General features: G+C 49.3%; 1 protein-coding gene across 2 annotated transcripts in view; it reads left to right on the forward strand.

Annotated features, from left to right (window-relative positions):
* The first annotated feature begins 14,976 nt into the window (after window positions 1-14,976).
* The window catches only part of LOC115616329 (protein CEPU-1), a 339,603-nt gene continuing 327,337 nt past the window's right edge, over window positions 14,977-27,242 (forward strand). Inside the window, exon 1 of one of the 2 annotated variants that reach the window (XM_030505406.1) lies at window positions 14,977-15,398. In XM_030505406.1, coding sequence (XP_030361266.1) covers window positions 15,323-15,398 — 76 coding nt within the window. In that variant the 5' untranslated portion in view covers window positions 14,977-15,322. The remainder of the gene's footprint in view (window positions 15,399-27,242) is intronic. The other variant, XM_030505408.1, reaches the window with a different exon arrangement.

Below are 27,242 nucleotides of genomic sequence, written 5' to 3' on the forward strand. Positions count from 1 at the left end.
GAGGGGTGAAGGTGAACCTTGGGATTGAAAGGAGACAGGGATTTTGGATGCAGAGCTGCAGGGATGCTCTCCATAGCTGGTGCAAAGCTATACCTAAAGCAAGGGGATAACCAGCCTTTTAGGAGCTGCCCCATCCTGTGCCTTTTGCACCCCAAAGAGTATTTCCCCATTGAATCTCCTGCCTAAAGCTGGGGTTTCTTTTGGCATTATAGTCACACATACTTGATGGTTTGGTATAAAAACTAGACAGATGCCTTGCAAGCACATTTGCTGCATAGCTGCATCTCCCATGTTAAGGCACTTAAACTACTGGTCTTCATGAATACCAGTAAGCAAAGTAAACAGGTTCAAGTAGAAAAGGTTTGCATGTAGTCACTGGAGTGATGGGCAGCATTATAAATCCATAAACCAGAGGGAATGGAAGGAACTACCAACCCCCTAAGCTCAGTGCATTTTGTCTTCCTAAAAACTGTTCCAGAGATGTCAGAAACAAACTATCTGCTTCCACAGTCTCTTGTGTCCTCCTTCTGTATTTCAAATGAATAATAGATAAAGGAATTATTTTCTTTAAAGAGAATGAGTTGAATGGAGTTTGCTTTAGAAACAAAGAAGATCCACACAAAACAGCGCCGTGGCACTCGTCTCTGATTGCTGTTAAAAAGGAAAACTTGCCTTTTTCATTTATTATTGAAGTAAATTAAGTTGATTGTCACAAAGTTGGGTGTCGGATCAAAACGGTGCCATTGTGAGTTGTGGGGAGATGAATGCATTTCATTTATCCCTTTGGTACCTTCAGGAAGCGGCCGCTGAGTTGCTCCAGCTCTTGGCTCCCTGCCTTCTATCCAAGATTCCTGGAGGATTTTCCATGCTGGGCTTTTGTCTCTTCGATGTGCCCCTGTCTTAGGGCTGGGAAGGGTAAAAGAGGACAAGGTGACATGTTGGTTTCTTCCCTCCTCCCTCTGTCAGGGCCATAGCAGCCAAGTCTTTGCCTGTTGTTTTCAGAGCCAGAAACTCCATGAAAGCTGCTCAAACCAGGCAGGAATCAGGTGTTGCTTCCAGATTGCCTTGGCCTGCAGATTCCTCCATCAGAACTGCTGTCCACAGGGAAGCAAGGCTGCATCCCTGGGCAAAGGATGAATGGGCAGCCAAAGGGGATGCAGGCTTGGCTGAGTTTCAGAGGCTCTCTGGGTGTGAAACAGGGTCCTATCAGAGAGACAAAAGTATTGTGGTGACAGGCTGTGACTTAGTTGGAAGTCAAGCTGTGGATAAACAATGTTCAGCTTGGGACAAGGCACGATAGGTCTGTTGGTAGCCCTCCAAAAGCATCGTCTGATCTTGCTTGGATCAGAGGGATGCTGCTGACTTCAGGCCCACATCCAGCTCATCCATAGGTAAACGCATCCCTCTCATAGCTAGGGTATCATACTCATAGGCATCATTCTTGTCTTCCTCTGGTGCTTCCAGGAGTAACTCAAGAGAGTGTTCACCTCTTGGAAATCAGCGTGGTGGGATCTATTAAATGCATTGGAGGAGTATGCAAAGAGCTTCTGGCAAGGGCAATGCAAGCAGAAGGGCACCCAAGGCAGGGAAAGGTGTTCATCAGCCGAGGTTAATGGGACTGATGGAGAGGGAAGACACTGCCATTGATATTTCAGCCCTGTTCCATGGTGAAGGAGACATTGAATTCCAGGTTATTGCATGTTTGCTGCACAGGTCAGACAGGCAAAGGCTAAATCTCTGTTTTCACTCACTGTGACAGTAGAGGCTGGGATAGATGGAAGATTCCTGGGGTTGAACTGTGCGCTTTGCTGCTAAATACCATCAGTGCAGGAAGATCCTTTGCTGGAAGAAGGAATGAACTTAGAATGAATGAAGGGCAACATCTGGAGGCTGAAAGGGAGAAGAGATGGGTTGAGACTAGGTCTGTGCAAGAAGTGGTGGCTGATAGAAATCAGCAGTGAAGGGAAATCTTAAGAGGAGGGGGATGCTGAGCTGTGCTTAACATGCTGGTGACAGCCACACATCATTCCTGTGCCTTTGTGCTCAATTTGGGTGTTGGAAACTCACCTCACCCAATGCTATGACCCTGCCACATGTCCTGGGCACCATCTTCCACCCCATAGTCATGTCTTGAGGCTGCCCAGGTTGGTTTTGGCTGGTGCGCGGTGTGGTAACCACAGGGTGAGCTACATAAAGCTCCAGTGACTTGTGGCAATCAATGAGCATGAGAGCTCAGGGCAAGAGCAAATGAAGGACATGCTTTTGGAGAGGAAAGGCAGAGAGAAGGAGCCACAGGAGCCTTTGGCACTTGAAATGTTTGCTGCTCTAATATTGCTGGCTGGAAGCATCACTTCTCTCTCTGCCAGTAGGTCTGTGTACACTAAACTTGCACCACGGTTGCAATTACACCACTCTAAAGTGGTTTTCTGTCACTGCTTGTTCTGCCCAAGGAGCAAGACAACCTGTCCCAGTAACGCAGCCAACACTGTGTAGCACAGAGACACTCATATTTGGGGAGCAAACAGTATTTGGGTGCTTGGTAAACCCAGGGCAGCTCTTGGGTTGATTTGTTTCTTGTCTGCGTTTGCAAAATTGAAGCCGGAAGGAACAGCTCAAAGAATAATCTCTCCAGCTACAGTTTTGTGCCTTTTTCTCCCCAAAAATCAACTGCAAATGGGCAGGAAGAGAAGGCACAGAAGGAAAAGGTTGGATTAAATCTTTCCCTCATTATCTTGTCTTTGGTTTACCTTGAATTGGAGGCAAGGCATGGGCAGGACATCATGATACAGAAACATAGCAAGCAGCTTCAAAGGCAAGCTTTGGGGGTTGATCTCACAATGAATTTAGGGCCAGAAGGGACTTTTAGATCCCATAACCAGGCCTCGGAAAGTCATTAGATGCCTCTTTTCCTGAGCTTTGGATTTTGTGTTTGTCAACCATAAATCTTCCCAAAAGGTGTCAAGGGTTGATTTAAGGACCTCAGGAGATGCTGAATCCAGGTAGTGGCTTTTAAAGGTTAATCACCCTCACTACTAAACATTAGTGCTGGGTTTAATTTGTCTTTAACTTTGTGTTGGTTGGGATTGAGGTGTCTTTCCCTGCTGAGAGAAATCACCTGGCATTTGCTTCTGTCGTCAAGCTGAACCTCCCTAAAGCCTAAAGAGTTTCACTGTGTCCTTCAGCTGAGCTGGTTTTTATCACCCAATCCTTGTAGCTCATTTCCAGGTCTCTCCCTTTTTTAGTTACTTTTTAATATGGGTACTGGAAAACAACATGAAAAGGGCTCTCCAAAACTAAGGGCAGATTTTAAAAGCAGGACTTAGGGAATGGGAAAAGGTCCGTGTCATGCTCCTCCACTGCAGAAATAGTCCTGCTGAACACAAGGGGAGCTCAAGCTGGGCTTGGGCCAGAAACAGGGCAAGGAGAGGGGGGAAAAAGCTTTGTGTTCTGAAAGAATGTAATAGATTTGAAATTGCCTTTTCCTTAATGAATGAGTCACCCAATTATCCCAGCTTGAGCACCTGAGCCTGAGATTTGAAGTCTCCAGAGAGCCTTTCCCTTTGAACAGTATTCATTATGATGAGTGGTAGTGCATCAGATGGAATCAGCAGAGGAGGGAGGCTGTGGTGATAGACAGCTTCGGGACAGCAGTGGGTTATCTCCACACCAAGACGTTCCAGTAGTGCCACTGGCATGTGTGGCATGAATTTCCAAGTGTGCATCTGCCATTGATGTCCCCAAAGGGCTTTTCCATCCCAAGAGGAGAAATCTTGAGATCTTGAAAGAGGACAGGAGCAGTTTTGCCCTAAACTCTGCTTGATTTGGGTAGGCTGATTGCTCAGAACCATCCAGGTAGGGAGAATTTGCCTTGAGCTGCTGCCTGGAGACACCAAGGTCTCTTTTGTGTTTTACTTAACAACCTGGGTAACTCAAGGAGGAATTGACATGCTGCTATGTCTGGTTTAACACCTTAAGTTGTGCAGTCACTATGGAAAGGAGCTGAAGGAACCTGTATCTGCAGCATGGAGCAAGCAGGGACTTGACTGCTCAGCTCTTGGAGCTGCTGCTCTCTCCTTGCTGAAACAGCCTGTGCAGCTGATCCATAACCACAAACCACCTGAGCCTGGTGGGCTCCTAGTGCTGGGAGCTGCAATGCCTGGGATGCTGCTCAGAGGAATTGGGGTTTGCCCCACCTGAGATGGATAAATTGCCTTCCAGGTGGTTGGTGTTATCCTCCTTGGATAACAGGCAGGGAGGAGGGTGCTTTGGGCAGTCACAGAGCTCTTTGAGATGAGTAAGTGCTGTCTAGGAGGAGAAATAACTCTGTTCTTTGCTATCATGGAGCATACTCAGGAGCTTTGCCAGCAGGTGAATTGGCATTGTCCCTTTTCCTGTCTGGAGCCCTGATTCTTGCAGGGTGGGAGATGGATTTTGGATGTTATTCCCCCTCCTCATGGCAGGTTGCTTTCAGAGCTTTGGCAAGTCCTGGTGCTATGGGCAGCATGCACTGTGGTGCTCTGCAGGAGGGAGCTGTTCCACATCTTCAGGGCAAACCATGGCTCAAGAGATGTTTTTGGCCATGCTTGTGGCTGTGCTAGCCCAGGAGGCAACAGGGTTTCTGGCTTGAGCTATTTGTATGTGGCTGTGGGGGTTCTGGGGTGAAGGGAGAAAGGATTGGGAATGTGGATGTGCAAGATGCAATAAGAAGCAAATGCTTTTTGCTCCCCACCCCCTGCTAATTTTGGAGCATATCTGAGGCTGTGTTTTCTCTTTGGTTGCCCCTGTAAGCACAGAGCCCCTGCTGTGTGTTTTGTAGCAGAAATGCCACTGAAGCTGGTGCTTGGGGGAGGAAATGTCCCTCCTGGGGTGTGTGTGTTACCTGTGTTCTCTGTGTGGTGTGCAACGAGCCTTCCCTGGCCCAAATTATCACTGCGTGCCTTAAGATAGCGGGGAAGGAGCCACAGTGTGCTGTTCCACCCTTTGCTCTGTGCTCCCTCCCACCTTGAGCATCAAACAAAGGCAAAGACCAGTCCAAAGTGAAATATTGGCTGTTTCTTGCTAAGTCTGGGGGGTGTTGGAGCCAGAAGATATGTTTTTGCAGCAGCCAATGTGAGGAAACAGACATTTTGGAAGTGTCTGTGCTGAGATAGTTCAATTTAGACCCCTCTTGTGAGCCAGCAGGTGGTTAGAGAAGGGAATTAGCATCTTGCCCAGTGATTTTACATCCCTCCCAGGCCAGAAGTGGGCAAAAGCCCCCTGCATGGGGCTGGGTGAGCTATTGTGGAGCATAAGCCAGGCTGTGGGCTGCAGCCGAGCTGCCTCTATGGAGACAGGGGTATAATTATCCCGGCTCCCTTCCGTCTTTGTGCTCCTCTGCAGGCCAGAGGGCTCAACTGATGGATTTATGCACCTTCCCCTGTCAGTGTTTAAACAGCACCTTGGAAAACACAGCAAAAAGGAGCCACAATTCGTCTCCAGGGGGTTTAATTTATTTTTATGGTGTGGTGGATGCTTGTTTCGTTGTGTGCTTTTAGTCAGTTCTTTCTCCTCAATGCTGGAAGTTTAGTGCAGAGCAGAGGTGGTGCAAATAGAGGTCACTGGATTGCAGGGTGGGAATAGATATGAGAAGTCAGCACGGAGGGATGTGGTGGAGCTGTCAGTAAGCTGTGGAGTTACTTCAGCTCCAAGCTTAACAGTGAGCCTGTGTTTTTCCTTATAGTTATAAGGGGCACAACCTGAATTCCCTTCTCTGTTAGGCAAAGCACTTCTGCATCCCTGTGTATAGACCCTGAGGTGCTCAGTGCTTGAGGTCAGTTTTACCCATCCCAAAATTGGAGTTTCTCATGTTTTGCAGCTCGGGATTGGGCTATGCCATGGGGAAAGCTTCTATGTGTCTCTTTAAGTTGCTTTATGCTCATAAAAATGGTTATAAACTATTTGCTCCCCCAGTAATTAAATTAACAATGAAAAGTTGAATTCTTTGCACCTTGCGTGAATGAGCATCCTCTTGTCATTGCAGGCAGGGGCACATTAACTCTAATGGCCACGCTGGATTGCTGCATCACTCCAAGGACAAGACATCTCCAAGGTACTGTACCACAGTGTGTGTTTCCTTCTGATGACAAGACACTGTGTTTTGAAGGCCATAGATCTGTTGTCAAAGCAGGGTGGTTTATCCTGTGTCTGGGAGGTGTCAAGTTGTCTTCACAGAGAGTTTTTGGGAGCGTGGTTTTATCTGACTGCATTTGGTAACCCTGCTTAATCCAGAACTGGAAGCTTTTGAAAGGGATGCTTGCAAACCCGGTGATGTTTCAAGCTCAGGAGGCTTTTGACCCATCTCATTTATGCTTGGTTCTTGCATTGCTAAGGGAGCAGCTTTGAAAAGTGAATTAGGTGAAATACAGTGTGAAATCTTTTGAGATATCTAAATCTTGTGCATATACACACAGGCACTTCCCTCTCCTTCAAACTTCATCTCTCCTTCCTCAGTCTTGATCCATGTCTAGTTACATTACTCTCCAGCATACGGGTAGGAGCAAGTGAGGAACATGAGCTTCCACTCCCAGTCTCCCTTTCCCTGCGTTATCCTGCCCCTCTTCCTGCTTTCCTGTCTGTGCTCCACCAGGCTCCAAAAGCAATGTCCCCATTCAAATCCCATCTTGGATGTGGGGACAGTGGGAATTATACCCAGCAGGCTGGGGGCTGCATGTTTCCAAGGCTTATACATTTGGTCTTTCTGTTGTACATTGCAAAGCCAAGAATCACGTCAGAAAAGGTTGGTTAGGCTGAGAAATCACGATTTCTTCCTAAATATAATCTGTTTTTCATCGTGTGCTTTTCCTGCTACATTTCCTAGCAGATACTTTGCTGTTGCAAAGCTCAAACATGTTGGTCGTGCTCTGGCTCTCTCCTGTGTTCCACAGCTATTTGGTGTTGTTGAAAGAAGAAAGTTAAGCATATGTGAGGCAGTGCTGGGTGTATGTGGGGTGTGCATCATTTTTCCAAGGATATTAGTGGAAAATAACACCAAATCTTCAAAGACTTTGAAGGTTGTGGCTGATCAAGGGTGATGCTCTAGTTGCTGTGTCTCCAAGTCCCATCCTACTGTCTGTAGTCCCTGCGGGTGGCTCCGGTCCAGCGCTGGCATCCTGCAGCACTGCTGCAGTGCCCATGGTGCAGCGTTGAGATCTGAGGGCAGAGACCATCTTTCTTCCTCCTGTGGCATCAGAGCTGTGTGAGAGACCCTTCCCGAGGCTGCTGCAGTTGAAAGGGAAGGGAAGGAGGGAGAAAACAGCAAGGAAAGGCAGAAAGAGGGAAAAGGAATGAAGGGAATGAGCATGGCAGCTTGAGTAACTCGAATGATCTCAAGCTTTCCCAATCAGTCAGTGATGCTGTGTATTTGTCACCTAATTTCATCCCAAACACCCTAAACTGAAAATAAAGCACTGTTTAATAAACAGCAGCCAGCATTTCATTTCCCTGCCTGCTCTGGTAGCAACTGCTCATTATTCCAATGATTTCCCCCCACTGTAATTACTCGGAACCGACTATTCCCAGCTTCCTCCATTGACTGGTCTGTCTGTACACAAGCATGCTGAAATATGTATATATTTGGGTGTCCTATTGAAAACTCAATAGGATCCAATTTCTGTTGCTATCGCTTTCCCCCTCTGCGTGCCTCCCCTCTCCAATATGCCCATGCTACAGCTGCATGATGGAGAAGAAAAGATGCAGCATGTAGCATGGACATAAACAGCAACCTCCAACTGAAATGGGGAGAGAAAAATCGCTTCCTTGTACGACCACACTCTCGAGAAAAGCCGCCTCTTTCTTGTCCTTGATGTTGTTCTTTATTTTCCTTCCTTTTTTCTCCTACCATGTTCAATTGTCTGACTCTCCCGAGCAGGTTACAGAACTAATCTTGAGCGTGCTTTGAGCCAACTGTATAACACCATAAACCTCTAAAGATCGGGGTGGGGGGAGAAGGAAAAGGAGCATGCAGGGAATGCAATTAGTTAGGGGCAAGCAGGAGAAGCTTAAGTTGCAGTTGTGGGCTATTTAGGGGAAATGAAGCTTGTTCCTCTTAGGGCTGGCTTCCTGGCTTTCTTTTTTGACAGTGGGAGATGTGAGTTAGATGAGGGGGGAAAAATATCCCTTAGACAGTCCCAAATGGCAATTTCATCCCAGAAAGTGTTTTGTAACATGCACATTTATTTTCCCCTCTGTCCAAAGGCTCTCATGCGTGAGGCTGGCTGGATGCAGAGGCATCACACCAGCTCTCGAAAGCAGAACAGGCGCTGGGTGGGTTTGAGCACTGCAGCAAAGGCATCACCTCTGCTGCTCTGCAGATGGCCCTTCCAGAACTGGGAATATTTGTTAAGAAATAGCATCTTGGTGGCTTTCGGTGTGTTCTTGGTCAATTTGCTCAAGGGAGATGACCTGGGATAATGTGCCTGCTGGCTCCTTTATTGCCTGCAAGCCAAACTGGTGTGTTGGTAGCTGCTGAACCCTGGCTTTGGCACTGTGACCACTAGCTTCAGAGGGGCTGGAGAAGAGCTGTGCGAGTGTTTTCACCCCCAAAATGAATATCCCATTGTCACTTTTAGGATGGTTGGAAATGTGACAATCACATTGCTCTAAGGGCAGGTATTTTAAACCCAATGTCTTGCACCGCCTTCCAGGGCAGACCCAGGCTGCTGGCTGAGTCTTTGTCTTCACTCTCCAAGTCCCAGAGAGGATGGTAGAGAGCTTGAAGAGGAGCAAAAGAATGCCAAGAAACATAGGGATGTGCCAGGGCTGCATCACCCTCGAGCCCAGAAGCACGCACAAAGTAGTAAACATCCTGTATCTTCTCGAGCCATCTGTTTGCAGAGTCTTTGCCCATGCAACAGTGCCTCTTCCCCGGGTGGACTTGTTGCCTCCTTGTAATCTGTAGGTAAATAGACAGCTAATCAACTGGATAGCAGGGGACGGAGGTGCTGAGCTGTGATAAGAAGCTGGCTGGGATGGGGAATAACAGCAGCACGTGCTGGAAAATGTCGCTGCAAAACCTTTGGAATAAGGAGGAATCTGGTTCATTTGGGTAAAGGAATAAAGGGAATAGCGGAATCAAACAGACTGTGGTCTTTGAGCGCATTGTACCATCTTGCCAGGTCAAACCCATGTTGCAACATGCTTGAAATGGGGAAGTGAATTCTCTAGGTCCTTACACACGAGGCAAGGATGTGGTTTGCAAGCACAGGGCTGCGTGAATCCCCTTCCTGTAGGGATGTGAGTCATTCCTCCCTCTGAGATCACAGCTTTGGGGGCCAAACTAGGAGGGGGGAGGGTGTACCTCAGAGCTGCAGAGTGCCATCTCATGGGGGGCATGTTGCTTGGCTGAGCCAGCCCCTTCTCCATCCACCCTTTGTTCTGCTGTGAGCATCATGTTGTCCCTCAGCACATAATTTGCCGTTGTGGAATAGAGTCGTAGAATGACTCGAGTTGGAAGGGACCCATAAGGATCATTGGCTCCAGATCAATTTTAATGGGGAAAAAAGGGATGCTCAGCATTGGGTCTGGTTCCTGGGTCTTTATCTCTGAAGGGTTCCTTACGACATGCTGCAGCTTGGAGGAGCCTGCTGCTGAGCCTTTAGGTGTTGCAGAGGTGAGCTAAAAGGAGACCCAACAAAAAGCACTCGGGAAGGTGTTAAGGGGTGTTTGGAGCTGGGGTGGTGACCCAATGCTCTTTAGCACACACGTTTAATGTACTCAGTGCTAATCTTTCTCTAAACAGAAGTGATCTTGCTGAGTTCAGCACTGAAGGAGCAATAACCAACAAAGGAAATGAGATGAAGAAAACTCCCAAGAATCAAATGTGTTAGAAAGGGCTGGTGAAGTGCCAGGGGCACTGCAGTGAATGACCTCCCTGGGAATCGAGGACAAATAAAATCCATGCCCCGTCTCCCTCCTCCCAGGCGCCGTATGCCGACGCTTCAGCCTGGTGTGACCATAGATGATGCTTTCAGGGTTATTTTTGCACTGGAGTACAACAAATCCTCTGTGCTATGGGGCTGAGACGAGGATTCGTGTTGCTGCATTCAGAAAAACTAACCTCTCAAGCTCAAGGAGAGCTGCTTCAGTTGGCAGTAGCATTATTCTGTCTGGAACAGCCTTGAGAGGGCAAACAAAACCTCTGTGCTGTGGCTCTTGTTTCCAAAGGCTCTTTGCAGGCAGAGCTGCCTGCAGTTGTGGCTTGCTTTCATTTCCTGTGAGCCAAAATTTGCCCAAATAGATGAAAGTGGGGTGCAGCAACCCAAAGGAATCAGTGGTCCCAGTCTGAGCTCGGTGGAGATGTAGTAAAGTCTTCTGCTTGACTTGCCATGGAGCTGTTGGCAAATGTTCAATGGGGATTGTGGGCTCTCACCTGGAATGGGGTGGAGGTGATGGGAGTGGAAGGGTTTGATTTTTGGCTGTGTTGGGGGTAGTAAATGTCTCGGTGATGGGCTGCATGGAGGTTCTCTCCCAGTGTGGTCCCTAACAGCAGTGTGAGGATGTCCTTCGTGGAGCCTGGGCACCCCAAACCATCTTGACAGCAGTCTCTGCCTCAGGTCCCTACCCCTAGCACTATGTGAGGATGACTTGGCAGCAATATATTTACTACAATTACCATCTCTGCTTCCAGAAGAGGTGAAAAAAGAAGAGATGAATAATATGTTTTGAAGGTGTCATGGAGTGAAAGCAAAAGAGGAGCTTGAGCCTGAACTTATGAATAACTTATAGGCTTCCTCCCTTGATGCAGTCACTCCTTTTGGGCTTATCTTTCTCACCCGGAGGAGGTGTAATTAAAGGAGCAAAGCCGGGCACCCGCTGCCTGTGGGCACTCGTCTGTCTGGCTCCGTGTGTCCTGTGCGTGCAAGGGCACGGGGGTGCAGAAATGCCTTTGTATGAACGTGGGCTGGAGTATGTGCTGAGTTCAGCTTTAGAAATGCCTCCTCCCTCCCTTGCTATCCCTTAGTAAGTAAAAGGAGCTTTAGCACATTATACTGAGCTTGGCTATTTCAGTGTAGCGGGTGGAAGTGTTCCCTTCACTCTCCCTTTGCGCTGGTGCAACTAGGAGCAGGAATAAAGCAGGGTGGGAAAAGGCTGCGAGAAGAAGCAGGCAAGTCCTGCAACCCTGCCTTAAGATGTGGGAGATTGTTGTGGAGTCTTTGACACGGCTGGAAATTCCCTCCCTGACCTCATGCAGTGATTTACCCTTTCCAAGCCTCCTTTTTCTAGCTGTAAAATGAGAAGCAATTTGCTCTTGTCTCAACACCTTTCTCTGCTTTCTGTATTTTGACTTCAAGAGCTCAAGGGAGGGACTGTTTTCTACCAGGCGTATATACAGAGTGGAACATAATGGAACCAGGATCTTATCGCTGCCACGTGAATGCTATTGTAATGCATGTAGTAATTATAGGTATGTATATGTAGGGATGATATAAAAAAACCCAATGAAACATGGCATTTCCCTGTGGAAAAACGGTTGTGGAATAAAACCATGCCTGCGAATGTCAGTTGTAGCAAGAAATGTCTATTAAAAATTACATAGTGCTTTTGAGCAAGGTCACAACGCTCCTTTTAGAGCCAGTTAGAGGGTTTGATTCAGAGCAGCACGTCACCTCTTTTCATTTCTCCTGCAGACTTTTAGCTGAGGTGCTGGATTTTGGTTTTCCAGTCAGATCTGGAGAGAGGGGAATATCATCTGAAATTCTGCAGGAATCAATGCCAAAAGGGGCCTTGTGCAGCTTGACACACATGGAGGCATGATGTCCCTGTTTAACACCAACTCTACGTGTGATTTCCAATGAATAACTTCTTCCCCTGTGCCCCTATCTCAGGAGTGCAGCCCTGTTATCTGTATCTTCATATCACATAGATATGGATGAGTGTAATGGATATATTAGGCATTTATTGCAAGGCATTCTGTTGAACATCACCTGCTGTTCAACATGAAAAGTTGATGTTCCACAAAGCCACAAGCCGAAGGCTCCTTAAGAGCTGTTCTGGTGCAGCGGGTAAATAGACGTGCTCGGAACAAGCAGTGTGTGAATTAATAATGCATAGAGTAAATCTGGAGAAGAAGCAGCCTCTGCATAGGGCCTGCTTACAAACCGTTCTTTGCTTAGGCAAATAGACAGGGAAGTTGTGTTTTTTAAAGCATAATGGGTAGGTAATAAACCAAACTAACCTAATGGACCGTTTCCAGCTGCTGTAAGTACGGGAGCTGGCTCATCACGCTGGGAAGTGTTGCAGAAGGTGGGCAAAACTGCTACATGGCATCTTCTGTCAGCATGGGTGAGTTGTGTTGGTGGAGTAGTGGGGAAGCAGTGGAGACGAGGAGATGATGTGGTGGAGAGTAGGAATCCTTACACCTTTGCAAGGATTTCTCCATCCAAAATGGATTGATTGGAGGTTGCTGGGGCAATGCATTGCTGGGTTGAGCTGGAGGAACAACTCAAGCTATTACATCAGGTGGTGGGACCAGCGGTTAAATACCCCATAACCTGGATTTGCTTCCAGAGAAATATCCCACCAAAGTGCATGTAGAGAGTCCAGGACTGTTCGTTAGCAGCACCATTGCTGTTAGTTCCTCTAACCTTCTCAGCTTTAACCTGCCAGAGGGGAGATTGAGATGAGCTCTGAGGCAGAAGCTCTTCCCTGTGAGGGTGCTGAGGCGCTGGCACAGGGTGCCCAGAGAAGCTGTGGCTGCCCCATCCCTGGCAGTGTTCAAGGCCAGGTTGGACACAGGGGCTTGGAGCAACCTGCTCTAGTGGAAGGTGTCCCTGCCCGTGGCAGGGGGTTGGAGCTGGATGAGCTTTAAGGTCCCTTCCAGTCCAAAACAGTCTGTGAGTCTGTGATGTTCATCCTCATGAGCTGGAAGGTGGTGTGGGTGCTAGCAGTGTGTAGGCTACTGGTGGTACCCTAAAAAGGTGGTGGAGAGCTCTGGATCAATCAGATCTCCTTGGTTTGAACCAAGCCTTGGGAGACAGGAAGGAAGGAGAGGGGAAACTCTTGGCATCAGGCCTCATCTTTACACCAGCTGCTGTTTTGGCAAGACCTCCATGAAATAAACTCATGGATGATAGTGGAGGTGTTGGGGAAAACCTGAGGATGGGTGCAATGCATCTCCTTGGTTAGGGACACTGTCACCTTTTGGCTGGTTGATGGCAATGACGAGCAGACATTAAACTGGAGCCGCAGGTTCCTCCCTGGCTGCCAACTTCTGGTGTGAGGATGGTTGTTGTCAGGTCTGTGGATGGGACTCGAGCAGAGGGTGCTTGTGGGTTGTCACCTCTGTTGGGCAGGACGGCTGGTCTGGATCTGAGTCAGTGTCTCTGGGTGGCAGTGATAGAGGGGAGGGAGGAACACAGCTGGATTGCCATGAGTTTGCAGCCAAATCTTCTTCTGAGTTGCAAAGCGAACAGCTCAGATTTTGGAAGCCTCCGAGGAGAAATACATACAAAAAAAGCCAAGTTGCTTCTTTTATCCCTTGTCATTTTTCCTGCCTATAGTGTTGTTTTAAGGGGCTGTGACTCACCTTGAGCAACAAAATGAGACATTTTTACCACTAATGAAAATAATGAATATTTAACAAGTTACTGTTAATTTAGGTGGTGTCAAAAAGGAGGCTTGGGGTTCAGTGCCTTGAATATTCCCCACGTGGGACAAAGACTGTAAACTAAAGGAACCTGAGGATCCTTTCTATATAGGCATGTTGGTGGCATCAGGTTGTGGTATGGACACATGTGGGTTTAGGTATATTGAGGTGGAGAAAGGTCTGTGCTGCTTCCATGGTTGTGAAATCGGCACCAGAATGTGGCTTATGGCAATTGGGAGTTGGATTAACAGGAGCATGTTCAAGATGCAGTAGGGTGCAAGTGCCCCAGGAGCTGGTCTTGGTGGGTGGAATTGGAGGAGTGTGGTTGCAACACAGAGAAAAAAGCCTTGATCTGGAATAGAAGAAGACTTTTAGCAAGCTTTAAGCTGAAAGAGGGGAGATTGAGATGAGCTCTTGGGCAGAAGCTCTTCCCTGTGAGGGTGCTGAGGCGCTGGCACAGGGTGCCCAGAGAAGGTGTGGCTGCCCCATCCCTGGCAGTGTTCAAGGCCAGGTTGGACACAGGGGCTTGGAGCAACCTGCTCTAGTGGAAGGTTGGGACTGGATGAGTTTTAAGGTTCCTTCCAACCCAAACCAGTCTGGGATCGATTTCTGTGGCAAACTGAAGATTTATTTCCTATTAAATTTGCTTTTAGAGCAATTTCCATATGGGAATAGCGCTGTAGGAGGAAGGAGGCTTGTTCAAACACCACCACCCCACCACCCCCCGAAAGCAGAGGATGCTCTTTAGCCTTTGAGGCCAGGAGGGTGGTGCAAAGAGGAGGAGGGGGGTCTCCTTCCCATGGTCCTGCAGATGAGGAAACTGAGTCACAGACCTGATGCAGTAACCCCAGGGGGAGTCACCCCCATTTCCCTGGTGGGGAAGGACAGTGGCAGGCTGAGGGGTGGTAAAGATGTTGTGGGGAAGGAGAGGATGCCCGGGGCGGGATATGTGTATGGATGCCAGAGGGTTGAGCCCCTCAGGATGCTGGGGGTGTGTGTGTGGAGGATGCAGAGGGGGTGTGCAGATGCCGGAGGGGGGGGGATTATGTGTAGGATGCCGGTGTTCGTGTGTGGGGTACCGGGGGGAATGTGTAGGATGCCGAAGGGGGGTGCGGATGCCCAGAGGAGGGTATCATCAGGGATGTGCAGGATGCCGAAGGGAGGGGTGCGGATGCCCCGAAGTGGGGGTACCAATGGGGATGTGCAAGATGCCCGGGGGGGGTGTACCGGCAGAGATGATTATGATACCGAAGGGAGGGTGCGGATGCCCAGAAGGGGGTAGAGGGGAGATGTGTAGGATGCCGGGGGGGTGCGGATGCCGGGGCGGGGGGGCCCGCAGCCAATGAGTGCGGCGCAGGGGAGGGCTGCCTGCGCGGCCGGCGGCGTGGTGCAGCCGGGCGGCGTGTGCGGGCCGGAGCGGCGGGCACGGCAGCGCCTGTCCCTCGCACCTTGCAACCCCTTCCGACCCCCTTTCCCCCCCCTCCCCTTTTTATTTTCTTTTTCTTTCCCTCCCCCACCCTGCGGTGCCTTTTTTTTTCTCTTTTCCTCCTTTTTTTTTTTCCCCCCCCCTGCCCCCCCCCCCCCTTTTTCCCCCCCTTTTCCTGCGCTTTGCCCCGGAAAAACGCTGGATTTTAAACCTCTCCCCGCCAGGCAGTGAGCGGGAGGGGAGGGGGGAAGAGAAAAAGAAACCCGCAGCGAAACATGGCCCAGGCGAAAATGCACCACCCGGTCTCCTGGGTGCTCCTGGCCGGGATGGCCGCACTCCTCCTTTCCCAAGGTAGGGAATGATGCTGCGGGGATGCGGGTGCCCCCTCCGCGGGGTGCTGGGGGGGGTGATGGAGTCCCTACCGATGCTAAGTTGGGGCGGGGGTTACGATGCGGGTTCGACACGGCGGCATCTCCCGATCCCTGCTCCATCCTCCCGGTGCGATAGGTTGCGGGGGGGGGGGAACTTCTTCCATGGCGCAGCATCCCCCGTCCTGATGTATTTTGGGGGAGGTTGTAGCGACCGACTTTATCGCGACTTAGTTGGTGCAGGAATGCATCCAACAGGCTGGGGGAAGTTGGGGGTCGAGGTCCCTCTGTGTTCTATCCCCCCCGGCTTTGCTTTTCCAGACTCGCCTGCAAGGTCGTCCCAAAAACTCGGTGCAGCCCCGGCTTCTGTTGGGTTGGGGAGTTGGGAAGTGCTTATCCCGGACGAGCAGGGCTACAAGCCCCCCGGAATGGTGCTTTGGAGGGGGGGGTGCAAGAAAAAAGAGCAAGAAGCAAGGGGAGAAGGGGGGGGGAAAGGAGGAGGCAGGAGCCAGCCCCATCTGGCCGGGAGCGCCGAGCCTGTCAGCTTGCGTTAGTCTCCTCGCAGCCATCTGGAGGGGCTGTGGGAGCGGGGTTACCTCCGGGGGAGGCGAAGGGGGGCCGCATCCTGCCCCCGGGCCTCATCCTGCCTTGGGCTGCATCCTGCGGAGCCGGGGATGCGCCTGGGGGATGCGCTGCACGGAGCCGGGGATGCAGCATCCCCTCCGCGGGGGGCTCTGGATGGGGAGCGGGGATGGAGGTACCCCGAGGAGGATGGACGTACATGGCGGGGTACCTCCATCCCGCTGGGAAAGGGGACAGCAGCCGGTGCTGGCTGCCCTGGTGCACACCGAGGGCTGGGGTTTGGGTACCCACATGCCCGACTGAGCCCTGGCTGAATCCCCGTGGACCCTGCAGGACCCCGGTGGAGTGCAGAGCCCCTGGCTGGGGACTGGGGAGCACTGGTGGAGTGGGGGGCTCAAACTTTTCCTCCTGGGCACACTGGGCCCGCTCTTGCAGAGAGCCACCGGTGCCGTATCGACCGGCGCGGGCTGCTTAGCATGCACAGCACACGCCACGGCATTGCTCCTCTTTGCCTTCCTCCTTCTCTCCCTCTTCAAGCTCCTTCTCCCCTTCTTCAAGCTTCTTCTCCCAGGCTTGCTGCTTCCTGCTCGGGATGCAGGTATCCCTACATCCCAAGAGGGTGTCCGGGGATGGGAGCCCAGGATGGGCTCCCAGGAGTGGGGTGAAGCTGCCCTTCTCCTCCTCATTTCTCCAGACCAGGATTTCTGCTTCATTTATTTGATTATTTTTCTTTAATGCTTGCTTTTGGCTCCTCACTTGGCTCCCTTGCAGTCTTATTCCTTGCTTCTGGTCATCTCTCCTGCTTTTCCTCTCTCTTCAAGAGCTTACAGATCAGGAAGTAGTGGGTATTTCTTTTCTATTCTCCTAGGCAGCAAAGGAGAGCAATGTGCTGCCTCCCCAAGCAATAAATCCCCTTAGCCCCTTGCCTTGCAGCACCCTGGGGGTGCCAGAAGTCCCTAAGTCACTGCTGGGATGGTGGAAAACAGGGAGCAGCATTGCACTGAGGTCTGGGGGGGACCCAAGGCAGAACCATGGGGTGATGGGCAAAGGATTGCACAGGCAAGCAAAAAGTTGGGACCTTTCTGGGTTGGGAGATGGGAATGCTGCGCTGTCAGAGGGAAGGAGCCCCTCTGGGAGGTTTAAGGGCGTAATAGTACCTAAAAGTCATTTAAAAAGATAAAAACATGCAGCAGAAGCTTTCAAAGGGAGTTTTGAGCTATTGGGGAGGGCATTTAGCCCCAAAGGTGTAATATAGGTGTGCCAAATACCAGCAGCATTTTGCTGCCGCTTCCTGAGCTCTTGTGCTATTCCCAGTGTTTCTTGGAATTCCCAACTCTGTCCCTGTCTCTTGGCACACCCAAGTGGAGCTGCTTTGTGTGTGTTTGACCAGGGAACATTCTTGTCGTGCAGGAAAAGTGTTTTGCACAGATCTCCTCCAAAGAGCTCAAGAGATGTGTGCTGCCCTCTGCAGCGGTTTGTCAATACTCCAGGTCATTTACCTATTTACAGCCAAACAAACAGTAAGAAAAATGGTTTGTGAGGGTGCTTGAGAGTAAAGTGGAGCCTGAAGTGGGATAATTCCTAAGTGCTCGACCATCTGCATTTGTGCAAACATCCAGAGGTCCTTCAAGGTTTGCAGATTCACTGTTGGCTTTATGGAAAGGTGCCTCTTATCCTCTCTGAAATGGGAGTTGTTGGGTGTCATGTCCATGAGGAAGGAGCCCTCCAAGCCCTGCAGTGACCGGAGTGGTTTTGTGCTTGGTGATGTTGCTGTTCCCAAGGGAGCTGCTGGTTCTCAGGTGTTGGTGTTGGAGAGCAAGGCCAAGGATGCTGCATATCCATGGGAATAAGATGCGGGTGCTCATGCCTTCATAGGAAGGGCAGAGCCAGCCCAAAGTCCTGCATGAGTAAAGAAGTTGAGAAAGGCTGCAGAGGGCTGAGATAGCCTCAAGGCATCGGGAATTGAGCGGCTGTTTGGCGACACAGCTCTCATTGTGTTTGCTGTATGAGTTCTAAATAGCGGTGATGAATATCTACAGCCTTTTTAAGGACCCAGCTTCAGCATTTTCTCATCCCTCTTCCCGTATTTCAAAGTAAAGAGATGCTCTGGTGTGTTCCCAGTGCCCCTGGCTTGCACCCACCTGGATTTCTTGAGGAAGAGGAGGGCTTGGGCAAAAATCCCACCCCAGCACTTGGGAGTGGAAGAGAGAAACAAACTCTTCACTCAACCAGGCGTAAAAGGATTAACCAGGCTAAAAGGTCATAGAAGATTTAGCTGGGCCTTTAGCATCAGTAAGCCAAGAATGATGGGAATTTGATTTACAAATTAGCATAAAGACCTTATTCTAATAAGCATACAAGCTGAAATAGGTATGTAAAATAGTAGCATATGTCAACAGCATCTGCAGAGCCTTCCTCATCCCAAAGAATGATTTGCTCCATCACTGTGGCTGCGTTGCAGATAACTCCCACACTGAAGCATGAGCTGTGTGTGATGAAAAGGCTGGATGTGGCCTTGGAGACACATCTGTGTCTGCTTGATTCCCTTCGGGAAGGGCAGGATGGAGGAACACCGCCTGCATCCAGGCTTTGCATCCCGGGAGGACTTAGTTTGGGCTGGGTTTGGGAGGGGAAACCTTGTGGCAGTTTGTGCAAGGAGGTAATTGTGTTAATGAATGTGGGTAAGAAAAATTATGTGTATCGACATCTCCCTGTGAATACCTAGATTTATTGTTCCCTGAGAAAAATAGTAGCTGGGGCTTCGTGGTGGTTAATAGTTACTGTGCAGGTCAATGAAATGTGATATTCACCCCAACAGCAGCAAATAGCTGTTTAATAGGTAATAACAGTAATAATCAATAGCTACATGATTAGATAACCCAGTTATATGTAGTACATAAAAGGAGGGGAATGCACTCTGCTTACTCAATGGCATGATTTGGAGCGTTGCTGCGCATCTATCATGGTGGTTGATTTTAACTGGAGCTCCAAGCAGGTAGCCAGAACCTCTGGAAATCACATCTTTTAGGACTCAGCGAGGTAAAGAGGTACCCAGGCAGACCTTTTCCGTGGGAAAGATGCTTTAGGGAGTGGCTGCATTGCATAAAAAAGTGGTGGGATGGAGCCTAAGATATTGGGTTGGCACTTGGGATCTTGGCTTGCTTGGTGGTTTTGTGGTGGTTGCGTGATGCAGTGATGCTCCTTCTCAGCCACCATCCCTCGTTCCCCCCATTCCTTCCCCAGGAGCATCCCTCACCTTCCCCTCCTTCCTTCCCTGGGAGCATTCCTCCCTCTCCCTCCTTCCCCAGGAGCATCCCTCCTTTTCCTCCTTCCTTCCCCGGGAGCATCCTTCCCTCCTTCCTTTCCCAGGAGCTTCCCTCCTTTCCCTGGGAGCATCCCTCTGCTGATCTGCTCATGCAGTAATGGGCTGGAAGAACATAGTGAGGAGTTGCTCTATGTATTGGAGAGATCTCCAAAGAGTTGTCACTTGTAATGAGGTACCTTATGATGGGGGAACATGTGCTGGAGTTATATTGTATCTCCAATAGCTTTAGGAGCCCCAGTTGTGGAGTAGGGATGTGTGAAGTCCCATGTGCTACACATTTTGGGATGTGGTTGCTTACTGTTCTTGGAATGCCAGCATGAAGAAGGTGGCTGTGGTTATCTACAGTGGGATACAGGAGGAGGAGGCAGTGAAGCAGACCTGGGCTGTGTGGCCAAGCAGGTTTTGGCACTGGTCAACCATTCCCACAGTTGGGATGGGACTTGAGGACCAGTCAAGATGAGGTGAATATGAGTTAAGATGAGCTGTGAGCTTGGAAAGAAACTCCTCTGCTAAAACTACTGAAACATCATAGGGACCATCCCTGTTTACAAGACTTGGTGGTGCTGGATGCTCTGGAGGCTGCAGCCTGTTTTGGGATGTCCTAGTGCTTAGCAAAAGCTACTGTTCCTTTATCCATGTAGGCATTTTGACCATCATAGTAACTCTGGCTTCTGGTTTCCCTGTTTTCTTTGTGTCCACCCTGACTTGTGCACGAGATGAGCACATTCAACATTGCAAGTGTTTCCTTCATGTATTTCTCTTGCAGCTTTTGCTTAAAAACATCCATATTGTAATTCCCCCCTCCCCTTATTTTATTTTTTCCCTATGGGTTAAAAATTGATGAGTTGACAGATTGAGGTCAAGTTAGCAAGCAGGGCTTGCTGTTTGCTGTGCTAAACCACGGGTGGAGGGGGAGAGTTCACTAACCTGCTTCCCAGGCAACTCAGCCAAGGTGGGCTCCAGCCTTCCTGAAAGCACCGCTTGGGGAGCATCATCATGGGCATCCCAGAAAACCTTCTTTGGAACGTGTCTTTCCTTCCCAGACTTGAATAGTGGCAGGAAAGGATGAAATTCTCTTTGCTTGCTCCCCAGTTGAAGGGATGCTGTACTAGAGAAAAGGTTTAAAGGGTAAATCTGCTTCTTTTCAGTGTTCCTGGTAGTGCTCCTTTGATGCAGGGTGGCAAGTCTCCCACTAGACTCAATGGGAACCAAACACGATCTGTCTCAGATATTCATGGCAAAGGCATTGCAGTTGCCTTGGAGCTGGAACTTGGGCTTGGAGTTGAGCTCTTGGTTTCAAATAAGGGCTCAAATGAGCAAGGAGCCAGATTTGGGGCTTCTGTAGTGGAAATCCAAGCCATGCTGCTGTCTGCCACCTTCAGCCAGCATCCTGCACCTCTGCACGTCTCTGCCCATGCTTTTACAAGCAACCCCCCCCAGATTGCAGATTGTCACTGTATCCTCTGGGGCACCCAGGGGCCTTCAACCACTTTGGGGTGCTGCTGCACCCTTCTGGCATCATGCACCCCGTGTTCCAGAGCTTGGAGCTGTGCTACTAGCCCAGAGGAGCTCCACACATCCCTCCTCCTTCCCCAAGCATGCACCTTGCTCTTGGTTAATAATAAATCAGAGGTGCTGCCTCTGCTGTGCTGTTAGCTCCCGCCAGGAAGGCTGATATGGATTTTTGATGCTCTTACAGTTAATATGTCCAATGCTGAAAGCTGTTGTAAATTAATTGACCCCCTTGACCCCCTTGTCCTGTTGACTGTTCCCACTAAAGACAGTGTTTGGTTCTTGGCATCCTCCCCCCACTGTTTTCCCTTCCTCTGACTTATCCACCTCCTGCGTGCTTGGCTTACTAATCAGGGGGAGCTGAAACATTCCCTCTGAGCAGCCCAGGAATGCTTTGGAGCAGCCACGCAGGAAAACCAGGGTCCCAGGGACCCAACGTGCATAAATTGCAGGTGGTGGGAGTATTCCCTTTAAAGCACTGTGGTGATGGAAGCTGGCACAGCATCCTCCTTCCCATGGGGATGGGGACAGAGGGATGTAGCTGCTGCCAGGTTACAAAGTCATGATGCAGCGCTGAGAACCTTCTGGAGATGGGATGATCCCAGCAGCAGTGGGGCAAAAGGGTGCTGAGCACCTTGTGTGAGGGCATCTCTATGCACCCAGCTAGATATGGCTTATCCCTCATCCTTATACTTGGAGATGTGGTGGGTTTAGCTTCCAGGGAGGATGCTCAGCAGGAATTTGGTTGGGAGGAGTGGAGAGAGATGCTGTGAGCTGGAGTTCCTGGAATATGGGAGGCATGAGTTCGCAGTCTTTGCTTGTCCTACAGTGATTTGGCCTTGTTGTTGGAGTGGGGGTCCTGAGTTCACATCCTTTGCTTGCTCTGCAGTGATTTGGCCTTGTTGCGTGGTCCCTCTTCCTCACTTCCCCATGCGTTCCATAAGAACGAGCCATCTTTCCTCTCTGTCTGGTGGAGCTAACCTGGATTTGCCTTGAAAACAGGGTCTTCCTCCTCTCTATGTGACTGTACACTGCTAAGCATGGTGAAACCTGATTTAGGTTGCAAAGGGGTTTGTGAATCCCAAATGCTCAGCCCATGTGGGAAGGAAATACTGTGGGGAATTGTGTCCTATTAGAAATGAAGAAGAGTGGGGCATTTTCTTCCAAAATGGAATAAACCAGACCAATTCCACATTCCCAGTGCAAGTAAATTCTGGGGAAAGCAGGGGTTGATATTTGAAGTCTTTTTGCTCTGATTCAGAGCTTTATGTAGCAAGTTGTGAAGCAATTTCAAACAGCAGAAAGAGGCGATCGGAAGGCTGCATTCCAGCAATATCAAAAGAGTCTGGAATCTCGCGCCTTGTTCCATTTTTTACTGTTATTTCTTCAAAACAGCCCCTCTGCTAATGTTTTGCTTAGCCACAAACTGCATTCTCAATTTAAAGAACTGGTTTGAAAGCCAAATGTGACCCGCCTCATTGGAAGCGTGACAAGCACTTGAAGCGAAGCAAGGTTCATTAATACTGTAATATCAGCTCCATGTTTAAGTAGTTTTTTCTCTCTTCCTCTTTTGTAGGAGTTATCTAAGTGAATAACACTGAGTTTCTGGGTTGGTTTGGTTGGTTGTGAGCTTTTATTCTCTTTTTGCAGGACAGATGGTATTTATAGATCAGAGGGTGTCTGTGTTGGACTTTATTTGTCTGCAAAGTCAATCCCCAAAGCCAGCACCGGGGTTTTTTGAGAGCTGGCCAAGGCACAGGAGAGTGGCAGGGCTGGCTGGCAAGAGGTGAAGTTGGATTTAGCATGAGTGACATCTCTTTTAATGAAGCCCTTTCTGGAACAAGGCTGGCAAGGAGCGGGATCCATTAAAAGCCAGGATAGTGGTGAAGCCAAAAGCCACATTGTCATCGAAGACAGCATTTAAGATAGTTATATTATTTATTGTTTACCTTTTTGTGCTGCTTTTCTGCCCATCAACGCTTCTCATTGTATGTTTTGGGCTTCAAAACCTGACATCACATTAGCAGCCAGCTCCAAAGCCCCCAAATAATGCATAAACTATGATTATTCCTTCTGATCCACTTGTGTTTATGTAAATGGCTGGAAAAGCGGTTTTCAGCTTATTTCAGAAGCTTAAGGGATTCATACCAAGCCTATTATTGAAAAATCAGAAAGTGAAAAGCAACTTCTGAGACAAGGAATTAGCAACTCAATGGCAGTGCACGTACCGCGGGCAGGATCCGGCTCTATTGCAGATGGGAATTCCCTCAGGATTCAAAAAGGAAACTCGTGGCAACAGGTCGTTGGGCTTTGCGGGGAGGGGGGACTCGAAGGAGGTTCGTGGTTAGTCCAGAGGGGTGGTGAGAGCTAGAAGGAGGGAGCTGAAGTGCAAACCATCAATGGTGGTGGGTACAAGGAGCATTGCTGGCTGCTCCAAGTGATGCTGTTTGCATGATCCCAGCTCTGTATCCCTTGCATGCATTGGCAACATGCTGGGAAGCACCCATATGTCCCCAGTGAGGCTATTGTTGCTCTATGCAAGCCTTTTCTCCTGTCTCAGGGAAGACGGGACCAGATGTGGAGCCTTTTCCCTCTGTCCCATTGGGCCAGATGCAGATTCTCCTTGTGGCACTGGCCCTTTCCAGCCAGCCCCGCAGCATCTCATCCTTCCTCTCCTGCTGCTTTCCCCCCCTGGTTCAGTCCTTTTCCCCTTTCCTTATGTTAATTTCCCACCTGAGCACCAAGTACTTTATAAATAGCAAATCTGAAATGAATTTCCTAGCAGCAATCATTATCTCCCTCGACAGCCATTAAACATTCACACAAGCAGAGCAAAATGACAAAGGGGATTGATTTTTACAGTATGTTGGGGGGAGGTAGGAGAAAGGAAATATGTTGACAAGGCTTTTTCTCCCCCCTCTCTCTCCACTCTCCCTTCCCATGTAGATCCTCGATCTTGGGGAATTAGAATCAGCCAGCGACTCCCTCGTGAGGTCGGGTTGGAATGGGATGGAAAAGAGCAAAGTTGGGAATGAATAAACATAGATTAAAGAGTATAATACATAAAGTAAAGCCCTATTTCTTCCTTTCTCAGCCCCTGCCAGCCTCACTCCAATCTGTTGGCTGCGTGTGACTGGTAAACATGAAGTTAGTTCCACGGCCCCGGCTGTTGAGATGAATATGTCAGAGTTAATGTCTCTGAAGATGGAAGGGATGGAAGGGGGGCCCCAATCTCTGCAGCCTTCTCAGCAGAATAAATGTGTTGATGCAATAGTTGGGAGCTGGCGAGCCGCTGCCGTATGAGGCAGCTGTAGCTGAAAATTTCACTTTGATTTCAATTTTCATATTTGTCAGCAATAATTAGATTCAAGAAATGTTTTTGCCACTGTTCTCAAATACTAATAAGTAGGAGCCTTTGTAGTATGGCTAATGGAGTCCTTTTTTTTGTTCCTAGTGGGCTAGAAAAATTCCATTAAAGGGAGAAGTCATACTATATTACCATGCTTCAACATGCATCGAGTCTGCTGCCACAGGAATAGCTGCACTGGGAGGCAGCGGTCCTTGCTTCGAACTGCAGGGATGCTGCTTGGCAATGGGGCTGGTGTGCCATGGGTGTGATCACATGGGGATGGAGGGGATGCCTCCATCACCCTCGGCAGGGGGTGATGCTCTTTGGGGTGGCTGGAGGCTTTTGAACTGTTTGTGAGATGATATTCATAGAATGGTTTGGTTTGGAAGGGACTTTAAAGCTCATCCGTTTCCAACCCCCTGTCACAGGCAGGGACACCTTCCACTAGAGCAGGTTGCTCCAAGCCCCTGTGTCCAACCTGGCCTTGAATACTTCCAGGGATGGTGCTTCCATGGGATTGTGCAGGGGTAGCCTGGCTCTTGTCCGGCCTGCTTACTTTGGCAATTGAGTTTTTTGTGGTGTTACAAATAAATGGATTTTAAAGCCTTACATCAGTTGGGGATCTCCACTTGCTGGCTCTGCCAAAGGCAGAAAGCTCCTTCTCTTCTCTGCTGCTTGGATTTCCTTGGCTGCACGTGCCAGGTTTTATCCCAGAGCAATGCCAGGAAGGAAAGTGATATTAAATTTGCTAGTGATATGGGCAGCAAATGGGGGAAGCTCTGAGTTGTGTCATTTTCCAGTTACTTCAGCCTATTAAGCAAACAAAAGCACTTGTGGAGTGAGAAATGGAAATGGCCAACGTGGCCCGATTAATCCTGGATGTACAATTCCATTAATAAGCCAGCTTTTAATAGGTGGCTCTTTCCAGGAGCTGCTGGGACAAAGAATTGATGTATTCACTGTAATTGTATTGCAACTAATAGGATATGAAGAAAATTGTATGGAGAAGCTGTTCCTTTGCCACCATTTTCCAATCAGTTGAAATAATGCTTCCTCCTGGAAGAGCCCAGCAAAGTAATGATACTTAAACGTGAATAGAAACAGGGATAGTTTTAGTTTTGAAGGAGGAGGTTTTGGCTTGGGCTTTTGCTTTCCCATAGAGTGGGGAAAAAAGCCAAACTAGCAGTTAGCACAAGCACCAGTGGAAACAGGGAAAGGATGGATACTGGGGCTGCTCTCCCAGCTGAGCGATGGGATGCGGCTGCTGATGCAGAGAGCTGTGTGAGACCTGGAAGCCTCCAGCATCCTTCCTGAGAGTGAAGGGGGGGCTTTCTGGGTGCCCAAACCACAGGGCTGCTCCTCTGGCATCGCACCCAGAGCCTTTTGTGCTGCCTGTTGGCAGCAAGAGGAGCCTTCACCCTCTGCAGTCGATGCAGTCCATGGGAGAGCTCATTAAGAAGCCTGAGGTCCTCGCTCCATTCATCTCCTGTATTTATTCAGAGCCGTGATCCCAGGGCTCTGACAGTTTGCTGATACTCACTTTGCAATGAACTCCTGTTTTCATACCTCCTCATTTGTGGAGCAAATGTCCCTCTGACTATGACTCTGGGTCCCTACAGTATTGGGAGAGGGATTGGGGCTTTTAGCAGTGAGCATCTCTCCAAGGGCTCTTGCAAGAGCGCGGTGATGCTGTTGGTACAGCAATCCAGGCAGGTTGGGTGGCTCAGCACATCCCAGGTAATTCACTTCTCCATCATATCAATGCAGTTGTGGAATAATGCATATTAAAGGAAAGGAAACATTAACTCTAAGAGCTGACTGTTTCAAAACGCAGGCAGGCCCCTGAGTATTGCAGCTATTCCTTTGCTAATGGGCTGGGGAATTTGGAGAAGTTTGCAGCTACTTTTTGTCTGTTCATCACCGCTGGTTCAGGGTTGTTTGTTTTTCACTTCTCCTCCCTATTTGTATGCATGCTCTGACCCTTCTTTGGTAGCAGGCTAGAGAGTAAATATAAAGGGGAGGGAAAAAGAAGGGGGGGGGGGGGAGGGAAGGCAAGCCAAGGCACAGTTCAGCTCAAATCCCCGAGGAAACAGATGTGATTGCCTTACAGAATGGCTCCAATAAGGCCAGAAAGGAATATTGCTTTTATAGCTTTTGGGATATAAAACATTTAGAAAATGTGATTGACTGGCAGAGCCTAATTTATCATTTACTCATTTCTCCCTCCATCTTCCTCTACACCCAAACACACTCCGATGGCCTCACGGCTGCTTTGCTCTCTCCTGCTTGTAACGCAGGTGCAAACCTGTGTTTCTTTGCGCACTGAGCTGTGTGTGCACACACAGGCACGTGTTCCCCTGTGCTCCTTGTCCCTGCGCCTGTGTCATGGATTTATCATCATTCCACTAAGCGCTCAAACTCCTGTGGCTATTTATAATTAATGCTCAGAAACCTGCCAATCCATTTAATGACACCAGGAGGTCACGGCCTCCCTTATAGCTTCCCATTAATCATCATTAGAACAGTTCTGGGTTTTTTACATTCTTTTTAAATGTTAATTCACCTTTATAATGCTCCTTTCAGCGCTGACTGTAAAGGGAGACTCTGTAGTGACTCCAGACTGTCTTGCAAGTGTTGTGCAGGTGAAAGGCGCAGTGGGACAATTGCACTTGATAAAGTCTCTTGGATGGCTCCCGCTGGAATGAATTACACTCGCAAACTCGGTGAGATGGGATTTCTTCACTGCCCTCTGCTGCTGGCTCCTCGCAGTGATGCCGGCACAGCTCCATTCAGCTCTTGGGTACCACTGAGCCCCTCTCCATTGCTCTCTACATGCAGAGACCCGCACTCTGCTGGGCATCACACAGATCCCAGAGGGGAATAAGCTCAGAATGCTGGAGCAGAGCTTGACAGGGCCATGCATGTTCTGTCAGGGTGTGTCTTTGCCAGGAAAACTTGCTTTGGGATAAGGTGGGATTGCGCATCGCTTGGTTGTACCAGGTTGTGGTTGTTGCGTCCCCTCCGCATCTTTGTTGAGGCGAAGCATCAAACCCATGCCT

The sequence above is a fragment of the Strigops habroptila genome, chromosome 17 (genome assembly GCF_004027225.2).
Source record: "Strigops habroptila isolate Jane chromosome 17, bStrHab1.2.pri, whole genome shotgun sequence".
Taxonomy (NCBI): Eukaryota; Metazoa; Chordata; class Aves; order Psittaciformes; family Psittacidae; genus Strigops; species Strigops habroptila.